This window comes from Epinephelus fuscoguttatus, linkage group LG9 (genome assembly GCF_011397635.1).
Source record: "Epinephelus fuscoguttatus linkage group LG9, E.fuscoguttatus.final_Chr_v1".
In the NCBI taxonomy this organism is placed as follows: Eukaryota; Metazoa; Chordata; class Actinopteri; order Perciformes; family Serranidae; genus Epinephelus; species Epinephelus fuscoguttatus.
Window position 1 is genome coordinate 23,786,214 of NC_064760.1, and position 17,203 is coordinate 23,803,416.

The 17,203-nt window shown below is 41.1% G+C and overlaps 3 protein-coding genes across 13 annotated transcripts in view; all 3 read right to left on the minus strand.

The window, feature by feature from the left end:
• LOC125894246 (protocadherin gamma-C5-like) overlaps positions 1 to 17,203 on the minus strand; it is a 143,154-nt gene that overhangs the window by 48,953 nt on the left and 76,998 nt on the right. The window lies entirely within an intron of this gene.
• LOC125894980 (protocadherin gamma-A11-like) lies at positions 8,513 to 11,228 on the minus strand. Its single transcript, XM_049586752.1, has one exon. It carries the CDS (start codon positions 10,949 to 10,951, stop codon positions 8,513 to 8,515), a length of 2,439 nt encoding a protein of 812 aa, XP_049442709.1. The 5' UTR covers positions 10,952 to 11,228.
• On the minus strand, positions 10,998 to 16,969 carry LOC125894981 (protocadherin beta-11-like). The gene is made up of 3 exons (XM_049586753.1): positions 15,278 to 16,969; positions 11,359 to 12,278; positions 10,998 to 11,063 (listed from the first exon to the last, which is right to left on the minus strand). The coding sequence occupies exons 1-3, from the start codon at positions 16,797 to 16,799 to the stop codon at positions 10,998 to 11,000; spliced, it is 2,508 nt and encodes an 835-aa protein (XP_049442710.1). The 5' UTR covers positions 16,800 to 16,969.

Here is a 17,203-nt window from a genome sequence, read left to right on the forward strand (position 1 = left end):
ATTAGGCACACCCAGATAAAACTAAACCATCTAATACAACAGTCCTGCAATGAATCCTAGGAAGATTATAATGTTTAGTTTTATGTTGAAATGTTCTTGAGAGGTGTTGATTTAATTCTGAGGTGTGTTTCTATTATTTTGTCCACCCAATTTATATCAGTGAGGGTAGGCTAAATAACAGAAACACCCCTCTGTATAACAGGACAATTAAACAACACCACAAACTTCATCCTACAAAATAATTATAAAGTTGAATCTGAAACAGTTTTAACAAAAACTGAACATTATAACCTTCATGAAGATTAGTGCAGGACTGATGTATTAGACTGTGTTAGTTTTGACTGGGTGTGCCTAAACTTGCAACTGAGTTTATGAAGAACAGTTGAAGTTGAATATAAAGGTGCCATAGTGCTTATATTTGAACAAGACTTTTATCTAAGTTGGGCAACTCACTCTCAAAATGATCATAGAGTTGAATCAACACTTTGCTGGTCTTTAATTGATTCCCCAGATCAAGTTTGAGACAATTTCTTCTGACATGTTAGAAAACTGTAGTCTTACAATGTCCTCTTAACATGCTGTTTATATCACATGGTTTGCAGTTTTTTCTGCACTGTTTCTTGTGTTGTACTTTCCTTGCCCACTGCATTGTAATATTTCATTTGATGACTGTAATGTCATGCTTTGTGATGGACTATTTAAAGTGGATGGTGGTCCACAGCACAAAACTGTGGAAAACAAGTGTCACACACTCTGGCTCCATATGCATTTATTTTATTTTGATATTGTTTTGGCCTTTAGGCATTCTTCAAGATCAACAAACATACTGAGACACAGGTACACTGATGTGTTATGTGGAGCACACCTGTGTCAGCTGACAGTGGTAAGATAATCAATCAAGATAATCATGCCGCAGCATTAAGTTGAGCAAAAAAACAATTTTGAGGCCCTAAACAAATCCCAACCTTTAAACCAATTATTGATATTATGATTTTAAATATTATGATTTAAAGTGTTTTCTGTGATGTATGTCTAATTACAATATATATAGTGAGAGTTGTTCATGATGTTTATTTAGAGCTGATGCCTTAACTTTTGCTATCTATCTATAAGTGATCTGTTAAATATTTTTGTATTTTGATGTAGTTGAATATGGTGAATTAAAAATGTATATTACACTGAAATGTGGTAGAAAATGTAGTGGCTGTTGTCATTTGTTTTGATGACATGTGACTGGATGTAGCTCCTGATAATGTTTTGGTTTAAATTCTTGATTTGATGAGGGCCTCAAAATCATTTGTTTGGCTCAACCTAATGGCGCGGCATGATTATTTAACCACTATTAGATGTGTGACTGTGTATGTGACTGTGATTTGCTCATCCTAATGGTGTAGCATGATCACTTTATCATCATCAGCTGTGTGACAAAGGTGGGGTCCATATAACAGATCAGTGTACCTGTGTCTCAGTATGTTTGTTGATCTTGGAGAAGGCTAAAACGTCATCAAAATAAAGAATGTGCAACACTTGTTTCCTATAGTCAAGTCTATTGCCAGTGATCAGCATCTCATTATAATTCTTGGTGTGTGTTTGTGCGTGTACTTTTATATTTCAAATAAGTCCACAGCACAAAAACACAAGCTAAAATGTAAGATGCAGTGTTAGGCAGTATAATCACTGCAACTTCATTCAGGCGCAGGTTACTTTAACAGCTGGGTTTCCCTACTAATACTTCCTTAAACCACATAAGCCTGTTAGTAGAGAGAGCTGTCCAACTTCTTGTTCAAATGTAAAGTACTTGGGCACCCTGAAAAAGAGGGTATGTACAAACTAGCTAAAATTCTGATTTAAAAAAACAATCTCAGATTAAAGATTATACTTAAACATGTATCATATACCCAGGGACTCACATTAAAATGTAACTGTCCACTTACCTACAGTATAGATTGTAAATTATGTTCATGTGATATTGGTGCAGCACCCCAGTCAGGTAAAACACATCACATCATATTTGAGCATCACACCTCTCACACTGTCACACAAGATCTGTTGTCCACAGACTGCATGTCCATCAATGCCTGATTGAAGGTACCATCAGTGATGATAGATGTTTGGTGAGGTAATGTGAACAGATGTGTCGCTTGTGGAAAATCTGATTAACTGCTTGACTCTGTGCCAGTTTGGACATAGTAAAACATGTCACCGCCACAGTGTGTGTTTGAAATCTGTTACAGCGTGGTGAGTGTGCTGTTCAGTTGTCAGTGTCATCTGTAATCTGTGCTATTTGTAGAATCATAAAAGTGTGTACCGCTGTATGTGCTTGATGGCTGTGAACAATAAAGACGAAAACTATTTCTTACCTTATTTGGTGAGTCAGGATTTAGCAGGAGAGAAGGAGGAAACAGGAACAGCAACAGGCAACAAGGGGGGACACATGAAAGAGAAGAGACAAGAGAAAAAGGACGTCAGTTAGACCGGTGGTCAGCATATGGAGTCTGGCTTCAGGAAGTACAGGCAACCGACATACTTACCATGTGGCTCACCATGAATGGGGTTGTGATTCATGTGGTGATTCATAGAGTCTGCAATTTGTTTATTTTGATTGATAATGTATTGGCTCTCACTATTGGATCGTTCACAAAAGCAGCCTGTGTGTGTGCATGTCAACTGTTCAACGTGGAAATGATTATGTGTTGTTTGATCTGCAGCCAGTAATAAATAATAAGATCCATCTGCACTGTGAGAAAATATAAAGCTAAGGAAAACTCTTCTGGCTTATTGTTCAACAGAAAACATACCAGCACAAAAGTATAAACATTCATTTTACATATTATGATGTTACTGTGATAATCAGTGCTGTATGTTCAAACAATACTGAACAGGAAATGGATGGAAAAATTATTGATGAAAGAATGAACCAAACTGGGTGTCAAGTGTCAGACTAGCACAAAAAATTGCTAACACATTGCAATGTGAATGTGTTTGTGTTTGTGTGTGTATGAGATAGAGAGCAGGAAAAGAGAGGCAGACAGAGAGGATGGAGCTTCAGAGAAACTTTGTTTAAGCACTGCTACCCTGAAAGATGTGTTATAATCATGATAAAACAAAAAAATATAATATTGTTGAAAAAAACAGAGGCAGTAGCTTCACCTCAGTGGACAGAGAATGGCACTACACAATCCAGAGTTACAGGTCACTGTGGTTGCTTCACCAAAGATATATCCAGTCACGGTTTGTGAATGATTTTCAACAGCATTCCTAAATAGTTTGTGATGTGTTAAATTATGCTGCACAGTAGAAACTGGGCACAACAATCAACTTGCCCTTCAAACAGAAGCATAAACAAACCTTGGTACAGTACAACCACTTCCGCCTAAACCAAAACACTAACACAATCATTGTTAAGGGAACTTGAGGCTTTGGAAACCTTGCTGATATCGCCAATGTATGAATCATAAGCAAAACACTGCACTGCTGCAGACAGCCACTACCCTCATAGCAACAGCAGGGGGCCTCGAGGCGATGCCCTGAGACAAATCCATGCCTTATTAATGAGATTCTCTGCTGTGTGACCCTGTGTTTGTCCCAGCTGATGTGTGTCTGAGTGTCTTTGTGAGAGCAGAATTAAGCTTCTTAGACAAAGCAAAGCAGTAACTGTTTTTAATAGTCTGGTGCACTGTAGTTTAAAAATACCCTGTATATAATAAAGCTGTTATTTGTGCACATGAACACAATTTAAGTAAAAACATTAGATCACAGTGTTGGTATAAGATACACATACATCCAAAATAAGCAGGTCAATCCAGGAAAACGGGCATCAAGGAAATAAAAAAGGGGACACCAAATGGCTGCTTTTATGTAACAGAAACACAGAATTAATTTATAAGAAATTGTTGTTCCTAAACCTAAATATTAGTTAAGACACTCATCGTGGACGTGGGTTTACTAGGACAAGGGAGGGCAAAATAAATAGGGCAGCATCTATCAGAACACACATCAATAGCAGCCATGATCATCCTCTCCCCCTCTGCTTTCTCCATCATCAGTCACCCCAGGTTTGAGGATGCTGCACCTTTCTGCCCAAAACAGGGGTGTCTCCTGTCCTCCCAGTATCAACACATACATGAAGCCATCACAGCTTCAAAGCTGCATCTGCTGCTGACCCCCTGTGGCTTAATCAAAAATGGTACAGTCCTGTCAGTGAGTCAGCTTGTTGCTATGGTAACACACCCCACTGCTCACATCCTACCCTGCTTCATGTGAGCTGGCAATGGTGGCAAATAAAAAGGGCTATAAAAACACCACGGAGGATGAAGAAGATAGAGGACAGAGAAATGATGCTCTGACACACACATTAGTACTCTGATATGTTGTACAACACAGCACATGGTTAAGGGCTGCTGGGTGGTGTGGGATCTCTTGATAAATGGCTAAATAGTGATACTAAGGAAATATCTGTTCTCGTCACCAATGTTGTGATCTATAAAGGGATGAAATGACACTGCACTATGCATTATTTCTTTTTATAGAATGAACAAAATGTCCTACACTGAGCAATCTCCCTCTCCCTTTCTCTCTGTGTCTTTCTCTCTCTGCAGCAGAGTGGTGCAGCTGGAGAGGGGGAGGGGAGGGATGCAGAAAATGAGATCAGGAGGAAAAGGGAAGACTGTTGGAAACCAAGGATGACTGCTGAACATAGCCATCCAGTTTTAGCAACAATTTGACACAATGTAAACTACAGTGACTGAGTAAATGGCATATAAGCAAAACAAACACATTTTCAGGTTATTCTATTTGTTTAATTAGGATGCAATATATTAAGAAAGTGAACATAATCCATGATAAATATGTGGAAGTCATATGATGTAACTATAATACCCAAAAAAACTGTAATGCACTGCATCTTTACTCCCCTAGAAGGCAAGAATCTTCCTCCAAATCACATCAAGTTTTAAGATTGGTGAGTTTCATAACAACTTGTTCGATTAGAAGAGTCACACACACACACACACACACACACACACACACACACACACAATCATGCCCTTCACTAATGTCAAAATCTGAATAATTTGACCTTTGACCTAGATATCCTTCAGTAAAGTATACGTGGATATGTTTCTGGGTCTTGGTGTACTTGACACAACTTTGCCAATGCCCCACATTGCAGTGTTCTAGGTAATCCTGGGTGTAATCCTTCACAGAGAATCAGACAGAGCAGAACTCCAAACTTTCACCTCTGGGACACCAACACACATTCAAAGACAGCTTTTTTTGTATATTCTTAAGGACCTGCATGTCTGGTATTCCTGACTTCATGCAAAGCAATGTGCAGATAATTGTAGCAGCATTTGCTTGCTTGTATTCTCTTCAGCTTCCCTATGAATAATCACACAAGTCAGTTATGATATCTGCAACAGTGCTCAAGATATCAGCTATACTATATATGCACATGTTTTATCAAGCTGTGTATTAATGAAAAATATGTTTGTTACAAATAACCGCTGCACTGACTTATTTCACTGTCCTTCTAAGAGAAAACATACTTCATGACCCTGCTTTACACTGTGAACAACAAAAACGGGGTTGCCTACAAAGCAGTTCTGTGTTGCTGACACTTCAGCAGTGTGGATGTTTGCTGGAGAGAAGTCTGAAGTTCAAGTTCAAGGATGCTGTCTAACTGCTTGGCCCTATCCTGCACTACCGTGAATGTGCCCTTTTGTATAAAGCAACAGGCCCAGAGGGTTAGGCAGCAACAGTCATCACGTGGAGAGAGTGTAATGCACTGGAGTACTATTATATTTATTTATTTATTAACTATTTATATTTTATTGTTTCTGTTGATGCTCAGTGTAAAGTGTGGTCTGTCCTGTGGGAAAACAGTCACACCCTAAGGTCCCTGATATTTCAGATATCTGGGATATCTTGTAAACAAAAATACAACGAGGGGGTTACAGTACAAACATTAACCACATCCTCAAACGTACACATGGTGCACAGTGTGTGGATGAGCCCCACCGGCATACACATGGGCACGCAGCTGCTCACCAGACAGCTTGGCGAGGAAGCCGGGACACTTAAGAAAAGAGCTTGGGCCTGTGGAAACCAGGAGCTTCTGCACATCATTATAATTCTGTGGGCAGTAACAGTAAGTTTACCAAACTGATGTTTGAGGCTGTATGTAGGATCTAACATGAATAATGACAACTCCAAGGTGGGTTCCTTAAACAACAGAAAGGCACAACAACAACAACACACTGAAGGGGTACAAAGCATGACACGCGGAACCACTTAGCTGCTTAAAAAGCCGCTCCTGTGAGCTTTGACCCCTATGGAGACACCAGCCAAAAGAATTTATGGTACTCAGTAAAAACCTTCACTGTTAACAAACCTGAGAAAATGAGACATAATGGGTTCAAACGCAGTTGAAACAGGTAAAACAGACACAGATGTGGGATGATAATGATGACAGACTGCTTCCAGCGGATATGAGGGCTGACACAATTAACCTACGTTTTTCCCTTGTAGTTTCTCAACTTTTATTTTCACAAGCACAGACTCTGAACATCCTGCAGACTTTACTGCTGAAACACACAAACCACCCAGAGAGACCAGGCATGGCAGTTGATCTAATGCTTCCTGTGATACTGGACAAAACTGAGCACACATAACTGCAGATTGACTGACAATCCTCACCCACATCATGTCAGCAGTTAGTCATCACTCATGCATCAAGCTGGAGCTTTAAATGATGCTTTATGTGTCCTTTTATTTAAAGACAAGTATTATTTTCATGACGTTTAAAATACAACAGATACAACAGACAAACACACACACATGCCTTTAGTTTTCTCACCACAGGCATCACTATAATGACACCATGCCGTCACTTTTAAAACACAGCACACAGCTTTCATATTCAGCATATAATGACCTCACTATAATGAACACTCACAGGTGGACACTCATAGAAGGAAGTAAATTTAGTCTGTCACTGTGTAACTCTCAAAAGCAGTCTATAGGATGCTGATTGAAGTCATTACATCACAGACTTTGTGGATAGCTAGATTTTAATGCATTCTAGGTCAGTTTTCCTTTGTCATCAAATGTTTCCGCATTCAGCCTCTGTCCTGATTTCTGATATTCCCTTGCCATTTGTTATATAACTAATGCAGATCTCTCTCTCTCTCTCTGTCTCTGTCTCTCATGTCTTCTATTCCTCTATATTTGACCAAGAAATGGCTCATGCTGTCCATCTCCTTCACAGGTAGTCAGTAAATGTACCTATTTCACACGAGACCTCCCTGAGCCCTCTATTTCAGCAGACAAAGAGGGCTGCAGATCAAAATGGCTGCCGTGCATCACAAACACGAATGCTGCACAGGGATGGTGGAGACTGGGCCGGTTACCACGTGCCTCTTCCCCTCCCCCGCTGCCTCTCTCTTCCTCTCCATCACACTGCTTTTCTCCCTTGCTCTCAATCTCCCTAGCACCAGAAGGGACTGTTTCCTCATCTCCTATACCACATTTAAACCTCTTAATCAACATTATTGTGTCACTCTTTGGATTTTTTTTGATTGATTTGAAATACATCCCATTGTTATAATTTGCCTGCATCCATCCCTACTCCGTTTTTTCTGTGTATGCCCATGGCTGCGCCGTGTTATGAAGGGAACTAGGTCACTGAAAAAGTAGTGCATTGCGTGGTTGTGTGTATCTACGCAGGAGTGAGCTGTAGCAATCCTTTAGTGGGGATGGAAGCCCTGAATGCTTTTCTTTGATTGTTGCTTCTGCATTGTTCTCTCACACATGCACAGTATCTTCATAGTCAGTCTGATTAAGTGGAAAGGGATCTAAACATTGGTGGCTGAACATATTTTTTACTTATTTTTCTGCACACAACAACAGGTTTCCGGGCATATTATTGCCAGCACTATATGATAAATGTATCAATATGATCATTAAAGAATGGACATATGGTGAATAAATGCAGTAAAAAAATACATTGTGGAGGATGTAGTCATAAAGCAAAAATAACAAGCATCTGACACATACCTTACAAACATATAAAACCACACTGATATGAGTAGAGTCTCTGTATAAAGCATGGGAGTTAACAACAGTGTTGGAGTATGTGGAGTAAGCAAATGGGATATTAATGTATGTGTTTAGGAGAACCAGACTATATTGTAGCTATAGTCGCTGTTTACCTTAAGTATTTTGTTTTTTGGGGCAAGTTTGGTTAGTAGAAGGGTAAGGGGCATGAAAGGGAGCACATTCCAATGTTGATACTTGCCTAAACAGTGACAGAAAATCAGATGCTATATATAATATCAAATGTCAATCTCCCACTATCCTTGATGCATATTTTTAATTCTTAAACCAAGTTATAACTGCTTATAATGTTAAACCCAGCAACAATTTAAATTGTGAGTTACAAAAGGACTAAATACCTGTTCACTACTTCTGGCACTGTAAGAAAAGCAAACGAAAACAAACAGAAACAATGGTTTCAGGGAAACAAGAAAGAGGTTGATCTCACCTCTGTGAGCATATTCTCTGACTGTGTGTTATGTCTTGGCACTGTCCTGGTACCACTATGATCAACAGTCAGAGTGCTCTGACTGAAGGGTCGGGAGCACTTGACATCACTCTTCCGGGAGTCAGTAGTTCCGTACACCTCATAACTGAACCCCTGCTTCAGCGTACCGGTGCCTACGTCTGCGTAAAGGGGCGGGTAATATGGAATAACAGGAAGATTACCACTGGATTTGTAAAACGCGCGCTCGCGTCTCCACCTGTAGACTTTCACTGATACAATAACCACCAAACACGTGATGAAGAGGAAGGAAACTACAGCCAAAGCCAAGACTAAGTAAAAAGTCAGGTTGTCATTGTACTCCTTGTCGTGTGGAAAGTCAGTGAACTCAGACAGCACTTCAGGGAAGCTGTCCGCCACCGCCACGTTAACAATGACTGTAGCTGAACGAGAGGGCTGCCCGTTGTCCTCCACTATAACACTCAGTCTTTGTTTGACAGCATCTTTATCACTCACTTGGCGGATAGTTCTGATTTCTCCATTCTGTAAGCCCACTTCAAACAGCGCCCTGTCTGTGGCTTTCTGCAGTTTATAGGACAGCCAGGCATTCTGTCCAGAGTCCACATCAACAGCCACCACTTTAGTCACCAGATAGCCCACATCTGCTGAACGAGGCACCATTTCAGCCACCACAGAGCCACCAGTCTGCACTGGGTACAGCACCTGAGGAGGGTTGTCGTTCTGGTCCTGGATCAGTATTTTCACAGTCAGATTGCTGCTGAGTGGAGGGGAGCCTCCATCCTGCGCTTTGACGCGAATATGAAACTCTTTTGTTTGCTCATAGTCAAAAGAACGCACAGCAAGTATCTCTCCACTCTCTGCATTGACTGAAAAATAAGCGGAGGCTGACATCCCATTCAGCTGGCTATCCTCAAGGAAGTATGAAATGCGCGCATTGTTCCCTGAGTCTTTGTCACTGGCTTTGACAGAGAGGATTGAGATGCCAGGTGAATTATTTTCAGTGATGAAAGCGGTCCTAAATGGTTGTGGGAACACTGGGGCGTGGTCGTTAACGTCCGATATTTTTAGATTAATAGTCTTATTTGTGTAATAAGGCGGGGATCCCTCGTCCATTGCTGTTATTGTTATATTATATTCAGGCACCGTTTCACGGTCCAGAACATCGTCAGACATCAGGCTATAAAAATTAGAGGATGATGACTTGATTTTAAAAGGTAAATCTCTGCTAATAAAACACTTAACTTGGCCATTTTTATCTGAGTCCAAGTCTTTGATATTGAGCATCGCTATAACAGTGTCTGGAGCTGAATCCTCTGGTATGGGGTTGGAGAGGGAAATAATGCTTATGACAGGGGCGTTATCATTTAGGTCGGTCACTTCAATCAGCACTTTACTTGTGTCAGCCAAGCCTCCTTTGTCTGTAGCTTCAATGTCTATTTCATAATGCTTTGCCTTTTCATAATCTAACACACCAGTTACAGTCATTTCCCCGGTATGGGGATCAATATTAAAAAGGGATGATGCGCTATCGGTGTGCTGAGAGAAGGAGTACACTACCTCATCGTTTGCTCCTTTATCATTATCAGTGGCGCTGACTTTTACGAGAACAGTGCCCCGAGAAGCGTTTTCTGGAACTGTTACCCTGTAAACAGACTGACTGAATACTGGTGCATTGTCATTTGCATCCAAAACAATGACATTAATTTTGACAGAACCCGATTTTTGAGGACTTCCTCCGTCAAATGCTGTCAGAGTTAATTTATGCTCCTCTTGTTTTTCTCTGTCGAGAGACGTGTGAAGAACCATTTCAATATATTTCGTTCCATCAGGCCGAGAAACTATATTTAATTTGAAATTATCTGTAGGATTAAGTTTGTATGATTGAATAGTATTATGAGCTACATCGGGATCTTTAGCACTCTCAAGAGAATAGCGAGCCCCTGGTGAGGCTGATTCACTAACCTGGAAATTGTATTCCCTTTTCGAAAAGAAGGGAGCATTATCATTAATATCTGTAATCTCTACATCAATTCGATGCAACTCCATTGGATTCTCAAGGATAATTTGGAAATGAAGAGAGCAGGGAGACACTTGCTTGCACAGATCTTCTCTGTCGATCCTTTTAGCCACTACCAGCGTTCCCTTTTCTGCATTCAGACCAATGTACTCACTGCCGTCCTCGGTAAATATCCTAGCACGCCCAGATTTCAGTCGTTTAACATCCAAGCCTAAATCCTGAATGATATTGCCGACCACGGAGCCCGTCGCCATCTCCTCAGGTATAGAATAGCGGACCTGTCCGAGAGCCATTTCTGCGACGCAGATGCAGAGAAGCAGCGGCCACCATGATAAAGATTTTCTTTCGGGCACACAACAAAGAACGCCCATCATGGCGAGAGCCCTCGCAAAATCCGAATGGAAAAACAAAACCACCGTGTCAAGATCCGAACAAGAGTTTGGTCAGAGGCTCATTCCTGAATGCTGGGCGGGTGGCTTTGTCAGTCTATAGTTGCGATTAAAACAGAGGTCTAATAACGCACCAGACAGAGGAGGGAGGACGTCACTCAGGAAAAAGAGCCTTATTTTCCTCACACTAACCAACAGCGGCACTTAGGGACGTAAATAGATATTGCAGAAATAGCCATGTAAATACGGATTGAGATGTCATTATTTCATACAAGATAGATATATAGATAGATAGATACATAGATAGATAGATATTGTGATGTCGAGTCTCTGTCCATGGTACTGAACATTTGAAGTGGCTGGGATTTGCTTCTACAATATTAATTTCTAACCTCTAGAGGAGAGTCAGGTTCATCCAGGATGCTCTTGTCACTCTGTATCCGCTGCATCGTCCCTGTAGAACTGGGGTCCATTATCAGCACGTTCTGACTACCGGCTCTGCCGAACTTACAGTCACTCTTTCTGGAGTCTGTCGTCCTGCACACCTCGTAATTGTACACGTGTTGGAGAGTCCCTGTCCCCAAAGTGTCTGAGTAACGTGGTGGATAATATGGAATGACAGGGAGACTGGAGTGATACAGGATGCGAGACTGTCTCCATCTGTAGATCTTCACTGATATAATAACCACCAAACACGTGATGAAGAGGAAGGAAACTACAGCCAAAGCCAAGACTAAGTAAAAAGTCAGGTTGTCATTGTACTCCTTGTCGTGTGGAAAGTCAGTGAACTCAGACAGCACTTCAGGGAAGCTGTCCGCCACCGCCACGTTAACAATGACTGTAGCTGAACGAGAGGGCTGCCCGTTGTCCTCCACTATAACACTCAGTCTTTGTTTGACAGCATCTTTATCACTCACTTGGCGGATAGTTCTGATTTCTCCATTCTGTAAGCCCACTTCAAACAGCGCCCTGTCTGTGGCTTTCTGCAGTTTATAGGACAGCCAGGCATTCTGTCCAGAGTCCACATCAACAGCCACCACTTTAGTCACCAGATAGCCCACATCTGCTGAACGAGGCACCATTTCAGCCACCACAGAGCCACCAGTCTGCACTGGGTACAGCACCTGAGGAGGGTTGTCGTTCTGGTCCTGGATCAGTATTTTCACACTCACGTTGCTACTGAGTGGAGGGGAGCCTCCATCCTGCGCTCTGACGCGGAAGTGGAAGTCTTTGATCTGCTCGTAGTCAAAAGAGCGCACTGCATGGATGACTCCACTATCAGCACTGACCGACACATATGAGGAGACTGGCACTCCGTTAACAGAGGAGTCCTCCAGTATGTAAGAAACACGGGCATTCTGGTTCCAGTCAGCGTCTCTGGCTTTCACTGTGAATATAGAGAGGCCTGGTGTGTTGTTTTCTACAATGTAGGCCTCATATGAGCTCCTCTCAAAGACAGGCGCGTTATCATTCACATCAGAGATCTGTAAGGTGAGAGTGACGCTGCTGGAGAGGGAGGGCACTCCCTCATCAGAACACGTCACTGTTATATTCTGAAACTCTCTGATCTAAAAGTATCTGAAAAGTATATTAATTTGTATGTTAATCTTGAAAGGTGTATTTTTATCTATTCTACAGTTCACTTGTCCGTTTCACCTGAATCAGGTCTTTTACATTTATAGCCAATAGTTGTTAGGAGAGTCCTCTGACACAGACTAGTGGACATGACGCTATATGAGCATTGTCATTTACATCAGTTACATCAATTATTACTTTACTCGAATCTGTCAAACCTCCTGATCTTTTGCCTCGATTCTAGCTCAAATATTTCTTTCTAATCAAAATCAAATTTTATTGAAATTATACCAGATTTTCATCTGTAAACAAATCCTTGCCTGTTAGGTCTGAAAATATGAATGTTTGACCAGATCTCGTCTGCATTAACAGTGGTTACATAAGTATCTCTGGGCATTTTCATCACAGTAGCTTTGTAACAGACTGATTAAATACAGGGGCATTATCATTTGCATCTAAGAACAGTGATTTCTATTTCCTGTACAGATCTCTGGGAGTTCCACCATCTACAGCTAGCTTTAGAGTGATTGTTCTCTCTGTCTAAGGCTTCTGTTCATCTCTGCATATTTCTTTCCATCTGCATTATTTGTTTTAACAAAATTATCTGTATAGATATTTTGGAGTCCGTTATCCACATCTGGGTCTTCGCTTTCCAGTGAAAAGCGCTATTGCAGATTCGCTGATTTCAAATTTCATTATTTTTCAAAGGGGCGAATGTCATTATATCTGTATTTCACTGTAAGATGTAGCTCCATGGGTTTTCTAAAATCATCAAAGCTGAAAATGTTCGTCTCCACAAAGCTGCTCGGTCTATTCTCTCTTTCACTAGACTCCTTTGTCTGTCTTCAGCTCTGTACTGGATGTCTCCGGTCACGATAGGGCCCGCCAGAGCAGAGCCTTTTCAGATCTAAACCAATCCTGTGCTATTACCGATAGAGCCTTCTTCATCTCTGGGATTGAATACGGATATGTCCGCTGACCATATGGTTGAGATAAAAAGAAGAAAGAACAATTGTCCGCAGCCAAACGCCATTTTCTATTGTATTCCACAAGCCATAAAAAGAAAAAATATTCTCCACAGCGTCCAACACATGAAAAAAAATCATCCTGCAGTTCAGAGAAAATAGTCAAATTTCATAAATGAGTGTAGAATCAATGTGTCTGTTTCTCCTATGTAGAATCTCACCTCTCTTTCTCTCTGACACAGTATGAGGAGACTGTGTGTAATAAGAACTGAGCTCAACAGCGTCTGAGTCAAATTAGAACATCATACATAGAGAACTATTTCTCCAAAGAAGCATTACAGAGTATCTTAATAAAAAATAAATTAATCAACACTATTAATAAAATTACATATGATATCACATTAAAAAGCTCTGTGAAACATAAAATATGTATGCAATGAAAAATGTTAAATTAACAAAACATACTGCGGTTTTAGTAAACAAAGAGAAAAAAAACAAATGAGAGTTAAATGAATGTACTATCACTTAGTTGTCACACACAAAAACATGCATTATGTGAAAGCAAAGCTAGATCATAAACTCTGAACATTTAAAATAACTATCTTTGCATTAACAGAAAATACTAAATACATCTGTACACAATAGAAAGACATGAAATGACAATAGGCAATCACATTATGAATTTTGTTATTGCGACCTAAATGGACAGAAAGATTTCATCTCAGCTAACTGTTAGCCCTTTTAAATTCGAAAGAGCTATCAGTTGAGTAAATACATCAGTGAAAAGTCAGCAGGAGGGAAACTGTGGGATTTGGGGGCACATAGCACCCTCGGATTGTCTGAGTAAGATTATGACACTGGACTCACCTCCAGAGGAGAGTCAGGTTCATCCAGGATGCTCTTGTCACTCTGTATCCGCTGCATCGTCCCTGTAGAACTGGGGTCCATTATCAGCACGTTCTGACTACCGGCTCTGCCGAACTTACAGTCACTCTTTCTGGAGTCTGTCGTCCTGCACACCTCGTAATTGTACACGTGTTGGAGAGTCCCTGTCCCCAAAGTGTCTGAGTAACGTGGTGGATAATATGGAATGACAGGGAGACTGGAGTGATACAGGATGCGAGACTGTCTCCATCTGTAGATCTTCACTGATATAATAACCACCAAACACGTGATGAAGAGGAAGGAAACTACAGCCAAAGCCAAGACTAAGTAAAAAGTCAGGTTGTCATTGTACTCCTTGTCGTGTGGAAAGTCAGTGAACTCAGACAGCACTTCAGGAAGCTGTCCGCCACCGCCACGTTAACAATGACTGTAGCTGAACGAGAGGGCTGCCCGTTGTCCTCCACTATAACACTCAGTCTTTGTTTGACAGCATCTTTATCACTCACTTGGCGGATAGTTCTGATTTCTCCATTCTGTAAGCCCACTTCAAACAGCGCCCTGTCTGTGGCTTTCTGCAGTTTATAGGACAGCCAGGCATTCTGTCCAGAGTCCACATCAACAGCCACCACTTTAGTCACCAGATAGCCCACATCTGCTGAACGAGGCACCATTTCAGCCACCACAGAGCCACCAGTCTGCACTGGGTACAGCACCTGAGGAGGGTTGTCGTTCTGGTCCTGGATCAGTATTTTCACAGTCACATTGCTACTGAGTGGAGGGGAGCCTCCATCCTGCGCTTTCACAACGAAAACCAGCTGTTTGATTTGCTCATAATCAAATGAGCGCACCGCGTGTATCACTCCGCTTTCTGCATTTACCGAAACACAATGAGACACTGGTGATCCGTCAAGATTAGCATCCGCTAGAATATAAGATACACGAGCGTTTTGGGTTTCATCGGGATCTTTAGCACTAACAGTAAGGAGAGAAACCCCTGGAGAGTTATTTTCCACGATAAACGCACTGTAAGCACTTAGTGAAAACACTGGAGCATTATCGTTCACATCAGAGACCTTTAGATGAAAAGTTTTAGTTGTTGAGAGAGGAGGCATTCCTGCATCTGTTGCAACTACAGTGATGTTATATTCTGAAACACTCTCGCGATCTAACACAGTATCTGTTACCAAAGTATAGTAATTTCTTAAACTGGATTTAATCTTGAAAGGTGCATTTTGTTCTATTCTACAGTTCACTTGTCCGTTATCACCTGAATCCAGGTCTTTTACATTTATAATGCCAATAGTTGTTCCAGGAGGAGAGTCCTCTGACACAGGACTAGTGAATGACATGACGCTGATAGTAGGGGCGTTGTCATTTACATCAGTTACTTCAATTATCACTTTACTCGAATCTGTCAAACCTCCCTGATCTTTTGCATCAATTCTTAGCTCAAACTTTTTGTCTTTCTCAAAATCTATTGGGCCTGAAACAGACAAAACACCAGAGACTTGATCTATGGACAATAAATCAGCAATATTACTCTTCACGTTTGAAATTGAATATGTGATGTAACCATTAAATCCGCTATCGGCGTCTGTAGCATTAACAGTAATAATATTAGTTCCCTTTGTCGCATTCTCGGTCACCGTAGCTTTATAAACTGACTGGTTGAACACGGGCGCATTATCATTGACATCTAAAACATTTATGTTTATACTTACTGTGCCAGATCTCTGCGGACTCCCACCATCTACTGCTATAAGCTTTAATGAGAGATGGGGAACCTCCTCTCTGTCTAACTGCTTCTGCAGGACCATCTCTGCATATTTACTCCCGTCTGGATTTACATGCTGCTTTAAAACGAAATTGTCATTTGGAGTTAAAACATAATTTTGCAGGCTATTAACACCAACATCAAGATCCTCCGCACTATCCAACACAAATCGCGCTCCAAGGTTCGCTATCTCGCTTATGTCTAACATAATATCCGATTTTTTGAATACCGGAGGATGATCATTCACATCTACCACTTCAATAGTTATGTGATGTAGCTCCATAGGATTTTCTAAAATGATTTCAAAGCTGAAACTACACGGTGTTACGTCTCCACAAAGCTGCTCTCGGTCTATTCTCTCTTTCACGACAAGAATCCCTTTGTCTGTCTTCAGCTCGGTGTACTGGATGCTCTCTCCGGTCACGATACGGGCCCGGCCAGAGCGGAGCCTTTTCAGATCCAAACCAAGGTCCTGTGCTACGTTACCGATAAGAGAGCCTTTCTTCATCTCTTCAGGTATAGAGTAGCGGATCTGACCAGCGACAATGTTAAAGAAGTAAAGCAACAAAAGAAGCGTTACACACTGAGGTCCGGAATACAAACGCCATTTGCAGAGTGACTGCTGATACGCCATGTCAGACAGGGAGATTTTCCGTGAAAAAAAAAAGAACAAAGATCCTCCGACCTGACTCCAATAACATCCACTCTTCCAGATGTGCTCTGCTCATGTATTAGAAAACGAGAAATGACGCGGATAGACTCCAAAAACACCTCATTGTCGAAACACTGACGTCGAAATCCCTCTCAGCCTACTTCAATGTGATCTTGTAAAGAACGTCACTGGACTGCAGCTAAGAGATCATGAGTACAAATTATATTCTTGTTCAACAGCGTCGCTTAGAGTCCAAAACGTGAACACCAAACACTTTGGAAGTAAATAGTGAGAGGATGTATTCAAGGCAAAGAGATAAATACTAATAATTGTAACATAATGGTACATTAAAATAATCATATTTAGGAAATTGCATTTAATTAATT